A 20632-nucleotide genomic window follows, 5' to 3' on the forward strand; every position below is an offset into this window, starting at 1 on the left:
GTAGGCGGAGTCTCTGGATGCGCCTCACTGGTTGCCTAGCGACCGAAACCGAGAGATGCGGGCTCATGGCGAGTCTATGTAAATAACCAAACGGTCCAAATCGGGCGCAAACTTCTGTGGTTCTGTAGCAGCTCCCATTGGTACCGCCCAAGCAAATTGGTAAGGGAACAAATTGCATTTGGGGTTGGCTAAATGAATTCACACACACACACACACACTGATTTAATGCTAATTTCTAATGCTGAGAGAGTGAAAAAGTGATGGCACTTTGAAGCATGGAGTCCTAGGTAAATACCCTAAATAAGTTTAGTTGTTTAATGGGGTTGTTCAACTTCACATTAACTTTTATTGTGATGTAGAGAGTGATATTCTGAGACAAGTTGCAATTGGTTTTCATGTTTTATTAGTTGTTGTTTCTGAGTTTTTTAGCTTTTTATTCGGCAGCTCTTCAGTTTACAATTTCAGCAGTCGGGTTGCTAGGGTCCAAATTACCCCAGCAACCATGCACTGATTTGGATAACTGACTGGAATATGAATAGAGGAGGACCTGAATAGAAAGATGAGTAATAAAGAGTAGCAATAACAATAAATGTGTAGCTTTACAGAGCATTGGTTTTTAGATGGGGTCAGTGACCCCCATGTGAAAGCTGAGAAGAATCCAAAGAAAAAGGCTAATAACTAGAAAAAACGATAAAAAAAAATATAAAATAATGAAGACCAATTGAAAAGTGGCTTAGTATTGGCCATTCTATAACATACTAAAAGTTAATTAAAGGTGAACCACTCATTAATTTTAGTGGTTTAGTGCCAATGTTATATCCAGCACAATATACATTAGAGATTGGATAATATGGCATCAGCATCATATTATGCATTGACGGTAATGGGTACTGCAAGCCTAGAATATTTATTGAGAATCAGTGGACACTGGAATTGTAAATGCTATATTTTATATTATGAAAAAAGCAGTTTGCACTGGCGATATGTGATCTGAGATTTACAAAAGACCAGTTTTCTCTGAGAACCAGGCAGTGCCCCAAAGCCCAAAATAAAATATGTGGTTTACAACAGCCCCTCTGGCACTTGTGGAATATCCAGATTGCTACTTCAGGCTTGGCAATGTTAATTGTGGAAACAGTTTATACTGACATCCCAAGCAGATTATATCGGAGAAGCAATGGATACTGGCACCATTACCATGTTATACAGAGAACAATAATGGATACTGGCACCCCAAACACATGCAGCGATCACAGTGCAGTCCTGTCAGAGTAAAATGAAGTTACAGTTTACACTGCTATGCCAACAACATGGGCACTGCAAGGCATCAATTAACACGAATCACAGGCCCACAATCATATAATTTATAGATATACAAAGTATATGAGACATCCCAACCGCATTCTATTTTTCAGTACTTTCTGCTTTTCTGTTATTTTCATGTCTTCTCTGCTGCTTTCCTTTACTTTCCCTTCTGCTCTTACTTTTTCTTCACATCCAAGTAACTTTTTCCATATTTTTTTTTATTTTCCCACTCTTTTCACATTTGCTTGTCTATCAACCACCTTTCATCCAGCCACTTCCCTCAATTATACATTCTCAACATATACTTGCTACCCATTTCTGCCTTTCTGCATATTTTAATTTCTTTTCCCACTCTCTATAACTGTCATTGATCCAATTTTCTTCCACTTGTGTTTAACTTTTTTCTGCCAATTTTCATTGTTCTTCTCTACTCTGGTGTTACTTCTCCCAATTACTCTCTGTTCCCACAAAACAAAATTAACACTGCTCACTCACTGACCTGCTGCCAAAGTCATATGTGTAGGGACCATGTGGGGGGCAGGACAGTACTGCTGTACTTCATCACTGATCCAAAGCCCCAATTAAGGAAACAAAAACTCGATTGGCTACAGGGAGTGTCTCTATTCACCTCCAGCCAATCAGATGCCCTGAACCTGTACCGGGACTTAATCTTTAAAGGTACCAGCATTTAAACTTTAGAAAATGTTTCACCTGTTGTCATAGAATAGGAGCCAGGCACTGATATAACAGTCCCACTACGCATGTCTGAAACAACAGGCTGCATGTAGCATGCCCAGCTAGAATGTTTGCATCAACAACTTTGTAAAGGTGAAGCAATTTTCCTTTTTATTTTTTGTCAGGCAGGTTTGGGGAGGCTTAGCCTCCCCAAGCCTTATTTAAAATCCGCCTATGCATGGCATCTAGGACGTAGCAGTCTTGCTCCAGATAACGCCTATGGATCTGCAACTTTTGGGAACAGGGGACTGTCAGCTGATCTCTGTAGTATTGTGTTTGGGGGATCATTTAGGAGTGCACAGTGCAGGCTGTAGAGTTCTGTTGTTGTGAAAGGGGCCAATTTTCTAACGTTTTCTTTTTGTTTTTACTTGCCATGTTTCTGTGTTTTTGCCTTCATGTTGTTTTTACCATACCTCCTAAAATTTGAATACAGTAGAACCCCCCCCATTTTACGTTTTTCAGGGGACCAGACAAAAATGGTGTAAAATCCTGGAAAATGTATAATCAGGGAAACGAATTATGCATAATATATAGGTGGGACCACAAAACAACAATGTAAAATGATGGGGGAACTTAAAATCAGGCTATGTAAAATGGGGGTTCTACTGTATTGTAAAGTGGGACAAAAACATCAGGCGCACTCAGCGTTTCAAAGTTTTTTAACCACGCCTGTTTTGTGGACACACCCCTAATGTCCATAACCATCTTATTAGTTACTTATCTTAAATTTTTACGAGGCCTTTAAAGGCCACCAAGGGATTTTAGGGGGCGGCATGTTACCCAACTGTACCCACTTTGGTTTAGAAACACTTGGGCTGCGCAGGCGATACGATAGTTTCCTGTGTGCCAATCTCAATTGCCCTTGTCCCAATGATGAAAATTTGCATGAATAAAGGGGATATGTAAATCTGGCCCTGATTGTTACAAATGTATTGAAGTGCAGCTGCTCAGTGTTCTGGGCTCTCTGCCAAAAGCCTCTTATTGTAATTATATTTCAGAAACATTTGTATCTTTTTCCACAGGAGATCAAAGAGAAACTCTGGATATTTAATTAAGAAACCTCGGACTGTTGGCTGAGCTGTCAGTCTTTCACAAAGGATCCTAAAATAGTGGATTCGGTGCATCACTACGTAAGGTCAGGATCTCCTGTGCGGCCCAGGTGCCTAAATCCAACACCAAGCCTATAACGAGATTACAGATAAATGACAGTTCTCTTGCTGTTGTTGTAGGAAAATCAAAGCCACTTAAAAGGCACCCGGTGACAAAAAATATCATCCCCAACCAAAGGTGCTCCCAGTTCTACCAGCCTCAACTGGTTTGGTTGGGATAATATATTTAGCCAACACGTGCCCTTTAAGTCAGAACTTTAACCTGATTGGCCTTTAGATTGGTTCCCTCATTATATGCTTTCGACCTCTGAATGTGGGGTCCCATAGTTTGGGAACCTATGTTCTAGTTCATATATCCTTTAAGGCAATGCCACACCAGGAGATAATTGCCAGCTATAAAACTGCTGAGAGGGAACGAATCGCCTGTAAAATCTTTCCCACTGGGTAAAAGCCATGTGTCCAGTCTCCCAAAATCACTTGAAGTTGCCTCAAGAGGAAAAGCTTTAACAGGAGATAAGTTGCCCGCAGAACAGGAGATTTATCACCGGCGATTAATCTCCTTGTGGACCATTACCCTTAAGGTGGCCATAGACGCACAGATAATATTGTATGAAACGAATTTTCGTACAGAATACATCAGCGATTGTTAGTGCTGAATCGTCTGATACAGGTAGAATTCTGTTGTTTCTACCTGTATATCTACCTGTATATCTGACGATTCAGTTCGACACATGTGTATTGAAACAATCTTTCTTGGAAAGATCTTTTCCAAGAAAGATCGTAATTGTTAAGTCTATGGCCACCTTTAGTCTGCCGTACAAACTGTATATGTCGTTGCTAACAACATACCAGCAGCAGCAACTGTGAAAGGTAAAGCAGAGCAGATATTGGTTTTCGAATTGTAACCATAGAGTTGACTTTAGCCACAGAAAAGAATTATAAATGTACAAGCTCTGAATTACAGAAAGGATATCTCCAATAGATACAATTGCATCCAAATAATCCAAAATTTTCTTTGTATTAATAAAACAGTACATACCTTGTCTATGAACCAAACTAAGATTTTATTAATCATTTTTGGAGGCAAAACCACTCTGGTTTCTTTCATGTTTACATGATTTTCTAATGGACTTAAGTTATGAAGATTTACGTTAGAATTACAGAAAGATCCATTATCCAGAGAGCCGACAGGTCCTCAGCATTCTGGTTAACAGGTCCCATGCCAGATCTCTGTGTAGTATGGGCTTTGCCAATGTCACATACTGTCACCATCATGGTATCTCTACTTACCATTAAAGAAACTGTAACACTGACAAATTTTTTATTAGAAAATCCAATCTACCCACACTAATAATAGATCTACCCTGCATAACGTTTATTAATATCAATGCTTTATTAAAAAAATACAGTTAGAAAACACTGCTTCCTGTCTACTGGAAAGCGATGATAGGGCGACTCACTCTGCAGCTCTGCATCTTCCCCCTAACCCGACTTCTGCCAAAACTGGAAGTTAGAAACGATGCAGCTGTGGCATGCCGGTTTCCCAATTCCTAGAAGAATTGGTCTCTTTTAAAATTTGGTAATGTCCAGTTTCTTGTTGTGACAGCTTTGCTAATGTCTCTTTACATAACTGATATGCTCTTATTGTAATGATGCACAGGTGGCGCAAGGTCCGGAGCAGAGTGACCTCCTTGTGAAGTTTATGGCAGCCAGTGGGGTCGCTGTAGTGCCGCAGACAGCGAGTCGCATCGTAGCCCTCATTGTGCACAGATTTGAGTGCAATCTCCGTCCCGTTACGCAAAGTTCCCTTGTGGACAAATTTCGTGAATCTGGAGCCCACATACTGGAGGCCAGTTACATAGGTGAGATCCTTGCAGCCTAAAGCCCCTGTCCGACCCATTATATCCCTGGGCAGCAGCTCATCTGCCCTCCCTGGGGGGATCCCATCATCCCCCGACCCCCCCAGAAGAGAAGTGAGCAAGAGGAGCAGATCTCCACGACTCTCCAGGATTTCCCTGTGCAGCTCGGCCTCAAGCTATTTGTGCCTCCCATTGTGGGTCAAAACTGTCAGAAACTGGACGTTACCAGTTTTTAAAAGAGACCAATTCTTCTAGGACCTGGGAAACCGGCATGCCACAGCTGCATTGCTTATAACTTGCGGTTTTGGCAGAAGTCGGGTTAGGCGGAAGATGCAGAGCTGCAGAGTAAGTCACCGTTTTCCAGTAGACTGGAGGCAGTGTTTTGTAACAGTATTTTTTTAATAAAGCATTAATATTAATAAACCTTATTCAGGGTAGATCTATTATTACTGTGGGTAGAATGGATTTTTTAATAAAAAATGTTTTAGTGTTACTTTTCCTATAAGGTTATTGTACCTGTAAATACCTAGATAATTTGGGAAATGCACACCACTGATTTGTAAAAGGCAAGGACGTAAGAGAATAAAGGTGTACTGTTTAAAGTAATGATTACCCTAATTTAAGTAAGTGGCCATATATCATGGGCTGTATTATTTGGCTGTTGTTTTAAAAATGTCTTTTTTTTTTTTTTTTTGTCCCACAAAATTCTTCCTCATCGATTGCTCCAGTTTGTATTTAAGCCTTGTAAAATACTATGTACACTTGCACTGCTATATAAATGAATACAATATACATTTGCAAGTGTGAAAGATATTTATATACATGCAGTTATTGAAAGAAACTACTGGGGGAGCTGTGTGATAAAGAAAAGATTGAAAGTATTAATGGGGATTTTGTATTTGTGTAGGAAAAGGGCACAGGTAGCACCCAAACAATGCACTTTCCCCAATCTCAGTTGCGCTTAGGAAACAGAAGGGTCCCCATGAAATTTTGCACATTGCTTGTCTGCTACCATAAGTGATCTGTTGCTAACTATTGCTGCTAAACTGTATAAGCCTGCCTGGCTTTGTTTGGGCAGTTTCTCTGGTTTTAACCACACTGCCAAGTCAAATAATTAAAATAAGGAAGGCCAACTAAAATACTGCTAAGAATCAGACATCAACTTAAAGTTAATTTAAAGGTGAACTACTACTTACATAAAGGTGAACTACTACTCACATAAAGGTGAACTACTCCTTACATAAAGGTGAACTACTCCTTACATATTTCTTCTTTATTTTGCAGGGTTATGGCATTGCCTGAGATGTTGAGCACTTCCATGTCTAGCAGCCTCCCTACAACCATCTCTAGAGAATCAGTGACAGAAAAGGATTATTTTTTGCAGAATGCATCGCATATGTAGGTTTTCATGTTCCATTTTTATTTAGGTAATCCTGTTTTCTTTAAAGTAGGTGGGTATCTTTATGCCCATTACTAAAGAAAAGGGAAAATAAAATTACAGCAATAAATGTTTTGTCTGGTTGCATTCACTTAGTTTGATCTTGAAGCTAAAATCAATGGTTTTGCAAGTGACTAGGAATTTTTATTAAGGGGAAGGCAAAGAGAACATTAGCCAGTGCAATGTTTAACAATTTACTGCCAGTTTGAACTCTGTTCTACCCACTTTCATACAAACATCAATGCGATCCCTAGATTGTGGGATGGACACTGTTTTACGTTTTATACATAGATTCTAGGCTTCCCATATATGTAAGACTGAGGTAATAATGTCACGAAAACCTACTCTGATATAAACGATTTACAAAAATGGTTTAGAATTTTTTTTACTGTCCCGTTATATAAAAGGTGGGGCTTGCTGTTAATCAGTTTTAAATCAGTTTTACCTTTTATAGAGGCACGGTGCCCAATACATTGCTTCTCTGCTTGCTTGTGCTGTGTTCTAGATTTTTGTAATTTCAGTTTAATAATGTACAGAAAATGAGAGATTTTTTTTAAGCTTTTCAAAAATTCATTACATTTTCGTTATTTTGCATGAATTTTCTTTGCTCATCTCTGAAGACATCCCGACTTGCAAGCATTTCCACTTATTCCCATGTTTAGCACAGTGGAACGCTTTGTCTATATCCCTTGTCTTGTGTTTGTTATTTTTGGGGATCTCTGTAATTCCCTGTAATTCGGTTTTCTTTTAAACACTTAGGGGGTTATTTACTAAACTCAGAATGCAAAAATCCCTAAAAATTTGTGATATTTTTTTTTTTTATGAAATCAGACTTTTAAAAAATCACTAATTTTTCGGAATTTATTAAACCCAGAGGATGGAAAAGTCTGAATCAGAAAGTCCAGCATCTTAGACTTGTGGAGGTTGTACATAAGTCAATTGGAAAAGTCCCAAAGATTTTTTGATGTGCGCTGGGTTTCATGAATACCCCAAAGTTTTGGGAGTTTTCGGGGGAAAAAGGATAAGAAATCTGAGTTTTCGGTTGAAAAATCCGAAAGAATTGTGAAAATCTGTTTTGTTTTTTTTCCTGCAAAGCAAATTTTTGGGAAAGTTTAATAATAAATAAGCGTAAAAAAACCCGAGCACATTTGTTTGGAGTTTGTAGCAGAAAATGTTGAGATAAAATTGAACTTTGATAAATAACCCCCATAAACAAGTGTTCCTATATTTTTCCATTATCATACTTTACAGCTGACATGTCTCACTCAGTATGCCAAACATGTTAGTGGTTGCTATTGTTTATATGCATCAAGAAATAAGAGGGCGTTCAGAGGGTCAGAAACGACTTTACTGTAAAGCAGTGCAATGTTCTTTGGTTGCTCTTTTGAACGTTAATTTGAACAACTGTATTTAAAAAATAAATAGATTGCACGACACCCTACTTCATGCGTTAATTATAGCAAATAATCACAGCAAACAACACCAAAAAAAATTATACTATACATATATTTATATTATACATGCCACCCACTCACTCCATACATATTTCGAGCCATTGTATCTGTATTGGGTTACATCCCTATTATACCTGCATAGTTACATCAATCCATACTGCAGGGTTCCTTCCTTAATTTTTTTTTTTAATGAACCATATCCCTGGGTTACTTGATCAAATAATTATTCTTTCACTCTATATAGCAGGGCCAAAACCATGCTAATGCATTAAAGCTGCTTAGTTATTAAATTAACTGAGATATTAAAGGCTATATAAAACCTATATCCATTGTAAGTTATTTCGTTTTTTTATTTGTTATATCTTTCTTTTTATCATGCAAAACAGTATAAAAGGGATGTTCTGCTAACAACTGTTAGCTGGACAATTTTTATGCTATTTAATTTCGTGCCATGAAGTTTACATTGGCATATCATAAATCAGACTTCCACTTGACAGAAAATATTTGGAGCACTTTAATTCAGTTTCTGATGGATCACATGTATTTTTGGGTACATTTTGAGTTATGACCCACAATTATGGTAGGTGTAGAGCATTTGTGCTAAGGAACTGTTCCTGCCCACAATGGCCCTGGAAATCTGGCGATTGCATTCAGAATTGCACTTTGTTTCCTGAATTAGTAGTTGTAAATGAGCCCTTATATGTCACTATAACAAATCTGTTGAATCTGATATAGCTTAAGAATTCTTATCAACACTTGGGGGCTATTTACTAAAATCTGAAAATTTCTCTCTATTTTCTTAAAACAACTTTGACCAAAGACTCCCATCCACATTTTTATCCTATTTATCAATAAGTTAACACAAAAAATCTGGTGTATGCAAAGACTCAATAAAGTTGAGAAAAAAATCTCGATATAATTTTTTTTTTTACATTTGACGCCTGTAAACGCCGCTCGAAAACCACAAATTATTCAGACTTTAGAACGAAATCCTGCGCAGATCATGATATCTTCCAATTGTAAATGAGCCACTTGCCATTGAATTCTACATGACCTCGGCAGGTTTGAGATGGAGTACTTTTTTATTCTGACTTTTAGCAGCATCTGGGTTTAATAAACCACCAAACATTTGAGTTTTTTTTCTCCAAAAACAACAACCAAAAAAAATCTGACCTTTTAAAATTCTTTATAAAATTCATAGAACAATAATATTGCTAACATGTAAATAATGACAAGAAACTCTGGTTTTTATTGGTATACATTGTTTATTTACATAAATGGTTTATAAAAAAAAAAACCAGTAAACAATGAGTAAATTTTGTACGAAAATAGTCACGTCATTTCTTCGATGTAGATGGGTACGGAGGCAGGCAAGGAGCAAAAAGCAACAGCACAGTTCATAAGTTCAGTTCATAAGTGTCATATTGACAGAATTGTCAGCTCACTCGCTGCTGCCAGACTGGTTAAAGGGAAAGTTTCTCCTTTCTAGTCTTTTCTGTTTTTTTTTATTGTGTTCCCAGTATTTCAATCACAAGCTTTGCACAGCGATTTCCAAAAGTGATGTCCAGTGATTTGGACAGTGATTTCCAAAGCTTGTCAGTGATTTTCTCCTTAAGTGCTTTAATCTGACACAACATGCAGGGCTTGTACATGTGTGTATTCCGTACCATTCCTCCGCTGTTGTCTTACTTTCATTTTAGTATTTTGGGGAACTCTGTAATTTCTCCTTTTTCTAAACACTTGAAGAGATGTTCCCTCATTTTTCCATGATCATATTTACAGCAGACATTGCCATTGCTCAGTATCTCATAAGCATTTGCAGTTGAATATATCACACAGCTCTTAGAACCGGCAACTTGTCTATCGGCATGAGCAAATTTGATTGTTTTAAAAGGGTCAGGAACCACTTTTCTGTAGAGTCTCCTTATCTCCTTCCGGGTTCGTTCTGAAGGGATCCCCGAACAGCTGTTTACAATCTCTACGTGATCTTTTCTGTAACAGGTTAGAAAGCAGTGACTTTTCTTTAGATCCACATGAAATTGTACTGATGGTCCAGACACAGGAATGAAAGGTTTCTTCAGTAGGGGCTGCAAGCCTTCAGCATTAAACTGCTTTTTTAGAAGTTTTTGTACAGCATCAACAAATACTCTGGCCATCCCTCTTCCGTTTAGCAACTTTTCTCTCTGCCTTAATGAAAGACCCATTTCAGGGATCCAAAACTCTTTCTCCTTGTTTTTGTCCTCTGCATGGGACTTCAAAGGAGCACCTGGGTTATTTTCTTGTCGACTGCTTTCTGTATTTTGCTTCACTTCATCAGGGACAAGTTTTCGGGTTTTGTTAGCAATTTCACTTTCAAATGAGGTTTTCCTCTTCCTCTTGGGGGATTGTTGGTTGTTGGACAATTTAACAATATTATTAACAGTGATAAAGTCCATGTTTCTTCTATATAGATTGATATAAAACTTCCAAAATAGTCAATAGATCAAAAAATTCTGTAGACTCTGAATCACTCAGGACTAGATGGAAAGAAGCGAAAAATATAATCCGTAAGTTAAAATATCAAAAGTGAAAACTATAAACCATAAGTTAAAATACTACATTATTTCTGTTGTAAAAATAATTGTAAAAGTACGTCGGAGAGAATTAAACCAATTGAACACATAACAAGATAACTGGTCTGAAGAGACTGCGCTACTTATAACAGTTTACAGGAAAAAAATGCCATTTTATAACGCATTTAAATGCATAAATGTGAAGCATGTCTGTACTCACCTTCAGTCGGTCTAAGAATGAAGAGCAGTTGGCTGCAACAGGTTTCATACACAATATTACACTCATTGTGATGTCATCATGTTATGTCACAAAGGGACATGCATAGCTGCTTGAAGGCTGTTATTGGCAGTTATAGAAATGTTTACTTTGGTCTTGTTATAGATAAAATGTTCATGGTTTTGAACTTGATATGCATGAGTTTAATATGTATTAAAACATAAATATAATTTGTGCTCAATGAGAAACGTCAGTGTATCTCGCAGAAACATCAATTCTTCTTTGTGCAGGAAAAGGGCTAGGTGCTGATATTCTTCCATATTTGGGGGAACAATTGATCTATAGATTGTAAAACGCCAAAAAAAGCACACTCTCCGAGAAATACAGTGAACCCTGATTTTAAGTTTTCCCGCATTTTACATTTTTTATTTGTGATCACACCAATTTACAATGCATTTCAATGGCTGCATTTCCCTGATTTTAAGTAATGTTTTCCCGAATTTAACATACAAATTTTGTCCCGATGTACCCAAAAACTGCTTTTTTTTTTACCTCTGTCAATGTTTTTATTTGTGGAAAAGCGGTTTAAAATACTAAGCAGATGTATATTTTGCCATGTTTCTGCCTGTAAATGGTCAATTCCAATGAGTCTGCCCCTTATACAGTCCTGCACCAATCACTTATTGCTTTAGGTTGTGTATGTGACTAACAGAGAGGCCTTGCACATGCCCCCCATAGTGTAACATTAATGCTGCAGTGTAAATATTGTATCTACAAAACAGACTCCTGTGCTTATATCCTTTCAGTACTTGAAGAAAAAGTTACTTTAACACAATTTCCTAATTTTAAATTTTCCCGGATTTTAAATCATTTTTCTTGGTCTCCTGAAAAATGTAAAATGGGGGTTCTGCTGTATTACCACTTTATTAAAAGGATAATATTTAAAATTGCACATACAAAGAGTCCCTTTTTCTGTAGTGGCCACTCCTTTAGAGCATAGAACTTTCATTTGAAGCAACGTAGGTGGTGTCTTCATAGTGAGGACAGTGAGGTTGTGGAATGCACTGCCGGTTAATGTTGTGATGGCTGATTCTGTTAAAGGAGAAGGAAAGCTACAGAGGCATTTTATTGCCAATAGATTAGCTGCAATAGTGCAAGCTAGAATGCTATATTTATTCTGTAGAATGTTTTACCATACCTGAGTAAACAGCTCTAGAAACTCTCTGTTTGTTTAGAATAGGAGCTGCAGTATTAACATGGTGTGACATCACTTCCTGCCTGAGTCTCTCCCTGCTCTGGGCTCAGATTACAGTAGAGAAGGGAGGGGGCGGAGGAAGAGGAGCAAACTGAGCATGCTCTTGCCCAGGGCAATTAGGTTTAAGCTGAAGGCAGGAAGTCTGATACAGAAGCCCATGTGTACACAATAGAAGGAAAGAAATGCAGTTTTTCTTTTGACAGGGGACTCAGAGCAGCACTACTTTGGGGTTTTACTGGTATATTTAGATGGACCTTTCTGATAAGGCTTACTTAGTTTTAACCTTTCCTTCTCCTTTAATGCCTTTAAGAATGGCTTGGATGATTTCATAGCATAATATCCAAGGCTATGGTGATACTAAAATCTGTAGATAGGTTGTTATGAGTGTGAGCACTTAGACTGGAATATGAATAGGAGAGGCCTGAATAGAAAGCTGAGTAATAAAAAGTAGCAAGTTTGTATTTATATGGGGTCAGTGACTCCCTTTTTAAAGCTGGAATGGGTCAAAAGAAAAATGCAAATAATTAGAAAACTATAAAAAAAATAACCAATTGAAAAGTTGCTAAGAATTAGCCATTCTATAATATACTAAAAGTTAACTCAACGGTGAACCACCGTTGTATATATATTTATTTCTATATATTTATATTATTGTATAATTGTAATATATATTGATGGTGCTGTGCTGCAGGGATACTGCCCTCCCATGTTTGGCTCAAAATAATCTGCGTGTTTCTCATATTTTCCAGTGGGATTGAGAAGGGAGTTGTGGCAATTCGTATCCAACGAGCATGGAGGTGCTACAATAACAGAAAGCTTTTTAAACTTCTGAAACACACAGTCCGTGCTGCAGTGAGTATATTTCCTACTATTAAAGGAAATGAATTGCCCTATGATCTTTCTCATTCTTTGGGAATGATTATGGATTTATGCAGCTTATTTACTTCCAAAAACAAGGTGATTCATTATAACAGAGAAAAAGGAAATCATAATAAAAAAAAAGAATTAATAGCTTAAAATGCACATGGCTTTCTTATATTTTGGAGCTTTTTGGATATTGGGTTTCTAAAAAATTGATCCCATACTTGTATGTGCCATTATATTAGAGTGCAACCCACATATATAATTATAGGAAGTTGGTTCCACAGGTGGTTTTTGGCATTTTTGTGTTTTCAGGTCCGTGTAAAACAATATCAGGAAACACAAGTGAATTTTGGGTTTTTTATCTCCATTTGGGATTACTTTTCCACAATTGCACAAAGGTGTGCCACAAGTGTTCTGCTGGTATGAAGCATGAAGCTGACACTACCCTCACACTGCTTTATGTACTGGATACATTAAGAGGCAGATTTATCTAATTGTGAGTTTAGAGCTTAATAAATAAAAACTCACCCATGTTCTATTTATTCCTATGGGATTTTTAGAACCATATTTATTAAATGGTGAATTCTAACTTTCACCCATTGATCAATACAATTCTACAAATCCTATAGGAATACATAGAACATGGGTGAGTTTTTATTTATTAAGCTCTAAACTCACATTTTGATAAATTTGCCCCTAAAAGTGAAATTGGCACTGCATTTATACCATTCTGTGCTCTTGGACATTATAAAGAATGTATTTGTATTGCTATTATTGGTAAGCATTAAATATGATGTTGGAAACACATTATACATCTATTTATTCTTAGGGCATTAAACATAAAGTTTGTACTGCTATTTGTTTGGTTTGTAAACATGGACCACAAAGAGCGCAAATAGCCATTATCCAACATCTTACCTAATATTCTCTCCCTACTATACCTGCTATCCCACGGTCCCTTCCCAGAGACTATTATCCCACTGTTACTATAGGCACCATCCTCCCCTACTATACCTGCTATCCTACAGCCTCAATCCCTTCCTAGAGACTATTATCCCCACTGCTACTATAGGCACTATCCTCCCTACTATACCTGCTATCTCACAGTCCTTTCCAGAGACTATTATCCCACTGTTACTATAGGCACCATCTCTCCTACTATACCTGCTATCCCACAGTCACAGTCCCTTCCCAGAGACTATTATCCCACTGCTACTATAGGCACCATCTCTCCCTACTATACCTGCTATCCCACAGTCCCTTCCCAGAGACTATTATCCAACTGCTACTATTGGCACCATCCTCCCCTACTATACCTGCTATCCCACAGCCTCAATCCCTTCCTAGAGACTATTATCCCCACTGCTACTATAGGCACCATCCTCCCCTACTATACCTGCTACCTCACAGGCTCAATCCCTTCCTAGAGACTATTATCCCACTGCTACTATAGGCAACAATCTCTCACTACTATACCAGCTATCCCACAGTCCCTTCCCAGAGACTATTATCCCACTTTTACTATAGGCACCATCCTCCCCTACTATACATGCTATCCTTCAAGGAAAATATTGAATCAATACAGCTCCAGACAGTAATTTTCAACTGCAATGTGTTTTATTCAGCAGTGTAGGCACACTACATGTTTCGGGCAGAGCCCTTTATCAAGTGTAAACATATATAAGTATAAAGGGCTCTGCCCGAAACATGTAGTGTGCCTACACTGCTGAATAAAACACATTGCAGTTGAAAATTACTGTCTGGAGCTGTATTGATTCAATATTTTCCTTGAATTATGCACATGGGGTGTAACACAGACACCTACTGAATCTTATAGCAATAAAGCGAAGAAATTGGAGACTGAATCATACCTACTCTATATACATGCTATCCCACAGCGTCAATCCCTTCCTAGAGACTATTATCCCCACTGCTACTATAGGCACCATCTCTCCCTACTATACCTGCTATCCCACAGTCACACTCCCTTCCTAGAGACTATTATCCCACTGTTACTATAGGCACCATCTCTCCCTACTATACTTGCTATCCTCAGTCCCTTCCTAGAGACTATTATCCCATTGCTACTATAGGCACCATCTCTCCCTACTATACCTGCTATCCCACAACCACAGTCCCTTCCCATAGACTATTATCCCCACTGTTACTATAGGCACCATCAGGTCCGGACTGAGAATTAAAATAGGCCCTGGCATTTCATGTACATAGAGGCCCAATCAGCACACACAGAGGCCCAAACAGCTCCTACCAGCCCACTAAATATTATCTTTCTATGGCACCTTAAAGCAGCCCCTCTGGCATTTTCCAGAACTCACAGATTGCCTGTCCGGGCCTGGGCACCATTTCTCCCTACTATACCTGCTATCCCACAGCCACAATCCCTTCCCAGAGACTATTATCCCACTGTTACTATAGGCACCATCTCTCCCTACTATACCTGCTATCCCACAGCCACACTCCCTTCCCAGAGACTATTATCCCACTGTTACTATAGGCATCATCTCTCCCTACTATACCTGCTATCCCACAGCCACACTCCCTTCCCAGAGACTATTATCCCACTGTTACTATAGGCACCATCTCTCCCTACTATACCCGCTATCCCACAGCTACAGTCCCTTCCCAGAGACTATTATCCCACTGTTACTATAGGCACCATCTCTCCCTACTATACCCGCTATCCCACAGCTACAGTCCCTTCCCAGAGACTATTATCCCACTGTTACTATAGACACCATCTCTCCCTACTATACCTGCTATCCCAGAGTCACACTCCCTTCCCAGAGACTATTATCCCACTCCTACTATCTACAATCACAGAATACCTGGTGGTAGTCTGTGATTGTTAACAATATTCTGTGCTGTTCATTTTGCAATTAATATGATAAATATGTATTTCTTTCTGAAGGAAACAAGTGCATCTTACAGTATTTTGAGGAAAATCAGTCCCTTGGAAGCAGAGCTGCTAAGAGATCCTGGCATGCAGTGTAAAGTTAGATTCAGGTAATATGTGAATAAAATCCCTTCTCATGACATGTCAGCTACTATTATTCAGAATCTACAGTTGAACCCCCATTTTACAATTTTCTGGGACCAGAAAGAATGGGGTAAAAACTGGCAAAATGTAGAATCAAGAAAATACATTATGGATTTTATATTGGGTGGAGCACAAAAAAATTGGTGTTGAGGGAGAACTTAATATCAGGGTATATAAAATTGTGGTTTCACAGTATAACATTAAGTGACGTGGATTTTTCCTTTGAATTTCCTTAAGGCTTTCTACTTATACATAACTGAACTTTTAAAGAAACTACTGGGACAGTTAATATTTTGCTTACTTTGTGTTGAAAAGTTTTCTTTAAAAAAATGCAAGATTCTGTCTCCTACATAAATAGCTGAAAAGTGAAGTTCAGACCAGCCCAGGAGAATATAATAGTGTATTATATAATGTAGCCATACAGATAGATGCTAAATAACCTTTCAGCTGATTTCAAATTCTCAGCAAAATACACTGGACTGGAGATTCCTCTATTCCATGTACAGTTGTTTATCAAATTAAAACTTTTACCCTCCTCCCAGTGGCCTAACTCTAGAAGGGGCATTAACCCATTTCTAAAAAAAACGAAAAAACAAAAACTCCTCTGAAAGCTGGCCTAACAACTAGCTTAGCTTTTGGGTAGGTAGAAACTGAAGTTTTGCACCAGGCTCTCTAAACATATCTCCCATCTTTTAAACAAATGGTCTTATTTTCAATTGCAGATTTGCTGGGCAGGAGTTTCCACCTTTTATTGTCTTTAAGATCTTCCACCGCTCAGGTGCCTTTGGGAACCGATACATATGTGGCAAGCGAATTCTTCATCCATCCAGTGAGGTACATTATACTTTCTGTCATTTAAATTTGGTGCATTCTTTAATCTCATCAGTTTCAATAACTATACATAATGACACAGCAAACAGCCCATAGTCTAATGTTAAGTCTTCATAGTGTTACAGAGTAGCTGTAGGTTTCATCAGGGGCTTTATGCTGCCAGTTACATTAGTCTCAGTGTAAAGAGGTAGTTTGCCTTAAAATTAACTTCTAGTATGTTGTAGGCAGTGGACTATATGCCTCTGGGTTTTTTGTTTGTTTTTTTAATTATCTATATTGCTGTATATGATCTATCAGACTTCTTGGACGTAACTGCTATATGGTTGCCATGAATGCATTACCCTAGAAACAGAATAGAAGATAAATGCTGGATAGCTTGATTAGAAAAAAAACCAACACAAATAAGTGATCATTAAATTAAAACCTCACAGTCAACATTATTTTGGTTGCTGGGATCAGTACCCCTGAGAGGAAGAGGCATAATAGAAAGCAAATAATTAGCAATTACAAATGAGGACAAATTAAAGAGTTGTTTGGAATAGCCCTATATATGTATATGTGTGTCTATATATATATATATATATATATATATATATATATATATATATATATATATATAGACATATATAGACATAGACAAATACAAGAGTCCTCTGGACTCAAGCCATTATCAATATATTTAAGACAGAGACATTTTGTGCATACTGCTACTGAAAAATGCCTTACCCTTTAACCAAAACTGGGATTGTTTGTCCATATATTGCAATATATTTAAGCTGGCCAACTACGTCAAAGTCATCCCATATCTGGCCAGTCCTACGCTTAATTTTCATCTGATTCATTAAGAATTCTATTGCTTCATTATACATTTTAAAGTAAAACTCCCAAACTTGGCTGCCCTTTTATTAGACACCAGTGTAGCATACAAAATTTTTATTCAAAGGCAAACTTACCCTATTAAGTTGTTAGCTTAAAATAAATGTTATTGTTTTGGGAAAATGTCTGAAATGCAAGAATTTTCTTGGGTTTTCCTCTGATAATGTATTTATCTTTCTGTATCTGTCAGGCTGCAGCTGACGCCTGCAAGTTGATGGGCCCCAGAGCATATTATGATCAAATAATTTACGATGAACTGGAGTACCAGAAACATAAAATCACAGATATGGTGGACGTGGCTACTGTTAAAGACTATGTTAAAGTAAGGCATTTCTTGTAAAATGAAAAGGAATATTTGCTACTGGAAGGTGACCAGATAGGGCTCATCATGGAATGATTGAACCACACGGTGGATAGCCACATTGAATTGATCCATTCTTTGATTGATGAACTGAACATGTGTCACGCAAAATTTGTCGAAGATGTGGCCCAGTTGCAGAGAATGCCCCCTACAACTCAAAACTCACACTGGCTCAATGGCTATTGGACCCCTTTGTCAGAATGGCCTATATTCATAGCAATGGCCTATACCTATTGCAGTTATTAGGTATTAAGGCCAAAACATCTGACCATTTTCCTTTATGTAGGGCAGGAATCCCCAACTTTTTGAACCCTGTGAGCAACATTCAGAAGTAAAAGGAGTTGGGGAGCAACACTAACATGAAAAATGTTCTTGGGGTGCCAAATAAGTGCTGTGATTGGTCATTTAGTAGCCCCTATGTGGATTGTAAACCTACATTGAGGCTCTGTTTGGCAGTGCACCAAGTTTTTATGAAACTAAAACTTGTCTCAAAGCCTGGAATTCAAAAATAAGCACCTGCTTTGAGGCCACTGGGGGCAACATCCAAGGGGTTGGAGAGCAACATGTTACTGGTTAAGGATCACTAATGTAGGGCTATCTTTACTTTACATACATTTAATTTGGGTTTTAAGATACAGCTTTTCAATGGGGGTACAAAGGTTTAAATCTGTTTATTTCAACAATAATGATCTGCCAGATTTGAAATTAGTCTGCAGATTTTTACATCCTCACCATTTTTTCCTTTTAATGGGCCAATTATTCGACACTTAGCGGAGAAGGGTATGATCAGTTGGTAAACATGGGAATTTGCACAGGAGCTATGCACGCTCCATCCTCTCAAAACACAGTGTTGGGATATTTCTCTGTAAGGACTCTAATTAAAGGGTGCTTCTATCCAGTATACAAAATATGAAGCATGTCTGGCTGGGTATGAGGATGATGAGCAGAGCTATTGTATAAATTCCAGTGTAAAACATAATTACTATATGTCTTTAAACGGAAGAGAGAGTCATAGATGAGAATCATAGAAGTGCAGAAGGTGGGCATTGGGACTGAGGGTCATATCATTCAATGTATAAAGCTCTGCAATTTTACTGCATAGCCTACCACCAAATTGCAAGAATGGCTGCAAACAATGCACCAATACAGATGATATTTCTGGGGAGACAAATGGTCCCCATCCTTTTGTGCAGCACATTCCATTATTCAGCCCTCCAAACATGTCTGGTTCTGTGTATGGCACGGTGCTCCTTAAATGCAAACTGTACCCTATTTTTAATGCTGCTTAGTAGCATTTTATTGATTCATTTTTACAGCCACTTGAAAATAGATTATTCTGCAAAGTATATTCTTCAGGCTGCTATATCCCAGAAAATGTAGTGATCTGAAAAAACAATCATTTAGAAAATATGATTATTTGTGTCAGCATTTCTTTAAAATGAAATATTACAGAAAATGGGAATGTTAACCAATAACATATTGGAAATAAAAATATTTAAGGCGTACCCTGATTTCTATCATTAGAAACAAGAATTAGAGGACACAATTTGGAGTCTGTGCTACTTTACATGTCTTTGTCTTTCTGACACTTTAGTACAAAAGTCACCTTGACGAGACTCCAGCATATCTCGGAGGCCGTGATAACTGCTGGAGAAGACTGTCGCTGAAAAATATGCCCAGGACGACAATTATGTATGATATAGTGGAATACGCAGAGTCTGGGGCCCTGTCAGAGAGACTGAAAGGAGAACTGAAATTACTTTTGCAGGTGCCTGGTACTGAAGATCTGCAAATGCAGCAGCTTAGCGCAATCACACAGTCCAGGTTATTGCGTTTTCTTTTCTTCGATTGTGAAAAATACTTTTTAAAGAGTGAACATCAAGCAAACATTAAAGGAGAAACAAAACCGTAACATAAAAAAACCCTACCCCCCTTCCCTTTGTAGACCCCCCTCCCTCCTCCCCCCAAGCCTAGGTGGTACCCGAGGCAAATGCCCCTAACTTTTTATTTACTCCTCGGTGCAGATGCAGTTTACGGCAGCCGTCTTCTTTTCTCCGTTAAACTTGGGAAGTAGACCTTCGTTTTCGGCGCATGTGCAGTTGGAGTAATTTTCCGGTCCTGAACAACTGTGCATGCAGAAATTTTCGTGACTTTCGGCGCATTCGCAGTTGTTCTGGAACAGAACAACTGCACATGCGCCAAAAGCGAAGGTCTGCTTCCGAAGTTTAACGAAGAAAAGAAGATGGCTGCCGCGAACTGCGGGGGACAGAATCTGCACTGAGGGGTAGGTAAAAAGTTAGGGGCATTTGCCCCGGTTACCACCTAGGCTGGGGGGGAGGAGGGAGGGGGGTCTACGAAGGAAGGGGGTATGGTTTTTTTTAGGTTACCCGTTTGTTTTTCCTTCAAGTTGGGAACAATGAGCAGGTAATGACGGCCAATTGGAGCAATTTTTAATTAAAATGGTTGACATCTACCCATCTGTAAAGTTTTGAATAACCTGGGTCTGCTTAGAATTGTACAGATTGGACATATTGCTCAATACAATCCGTATATATATGTGAGTCTTGAAAGTGACTATGTTGTTGATACCAATTGCTGTGATGTAATCAATGCTTGGGTATCGGATGGCCATCAGTTGATATAACTGCTCAGTGTTTCCTCAACAATTTGCTAGTTTTAATCCCTGGTACTCTTTTGTTAACACCATAGCACTTGTCT

General features: G+C 38.3%; 1 protein-coding gene across 3 annotated transcripts in view; it reads left to right on the forward strand.

The window, feature by feature from the left end:
• Positions 1 to 20632, forward strand: part of LOC121400450 (putative uncharacterized protein CXorf58) — a 22923-nt gene continuing 2291 nt past the window's right edge. Inside the window, exons 1-9 of one of the 3 annotated variants that reach the window (XM_041583584.1) lie at positions 1 to 159; positions 3063 to 3175; positions 4810 to 5353; positions 6293 to 6406; positions 12674 to 12776; positions 15718 to 15812; positions 16569 to 16680; positions 17744 to 17875; positions 19509 to 19738. In XM_041583584.1, coding sequence (XP_041439518.1) covers positions 6297 to 6406; positions 12674 to 12776; positions 15718 to 15812; positions 16569 to 16680; positions 17744 to 17875; positions 19509 to 19738 — 782 coding nt within the window. In that variant the 5' untranslated portion in view covers positions 1 to 159; positions 3063 to 3175; positions 4810 to 5353; positions 6293 to 6296. The remainder of the gene's footprint in view (positions 160 to 3062; positions 3176 to 4809; positions 5354 to 6292; positions 6407 to 12673; positions 12777 to 15717; positions 15813 to 16568; positions 16681 to 17743; positions 17876 to 19508; positions 19739 to 20632) is intronic. The other 2 variants (XM_041583583.1, XM_041583585.1) reach the window with 2 other exon arrangements.

Source organism: Xenopus laevis, chromosome 2S (assembly GCF_017654675.1).
Source record: "Xenopus laevis strain J_2021 chromosome 2S, Xenopus_laevis_v10.1, whole genome shotgun sequence".
Lineage (NCBI taxonomy): Eukaryota > Metazoa > Chordata > Amphibia > Anura > Pipidae > Xenopus > Xenopus laevis.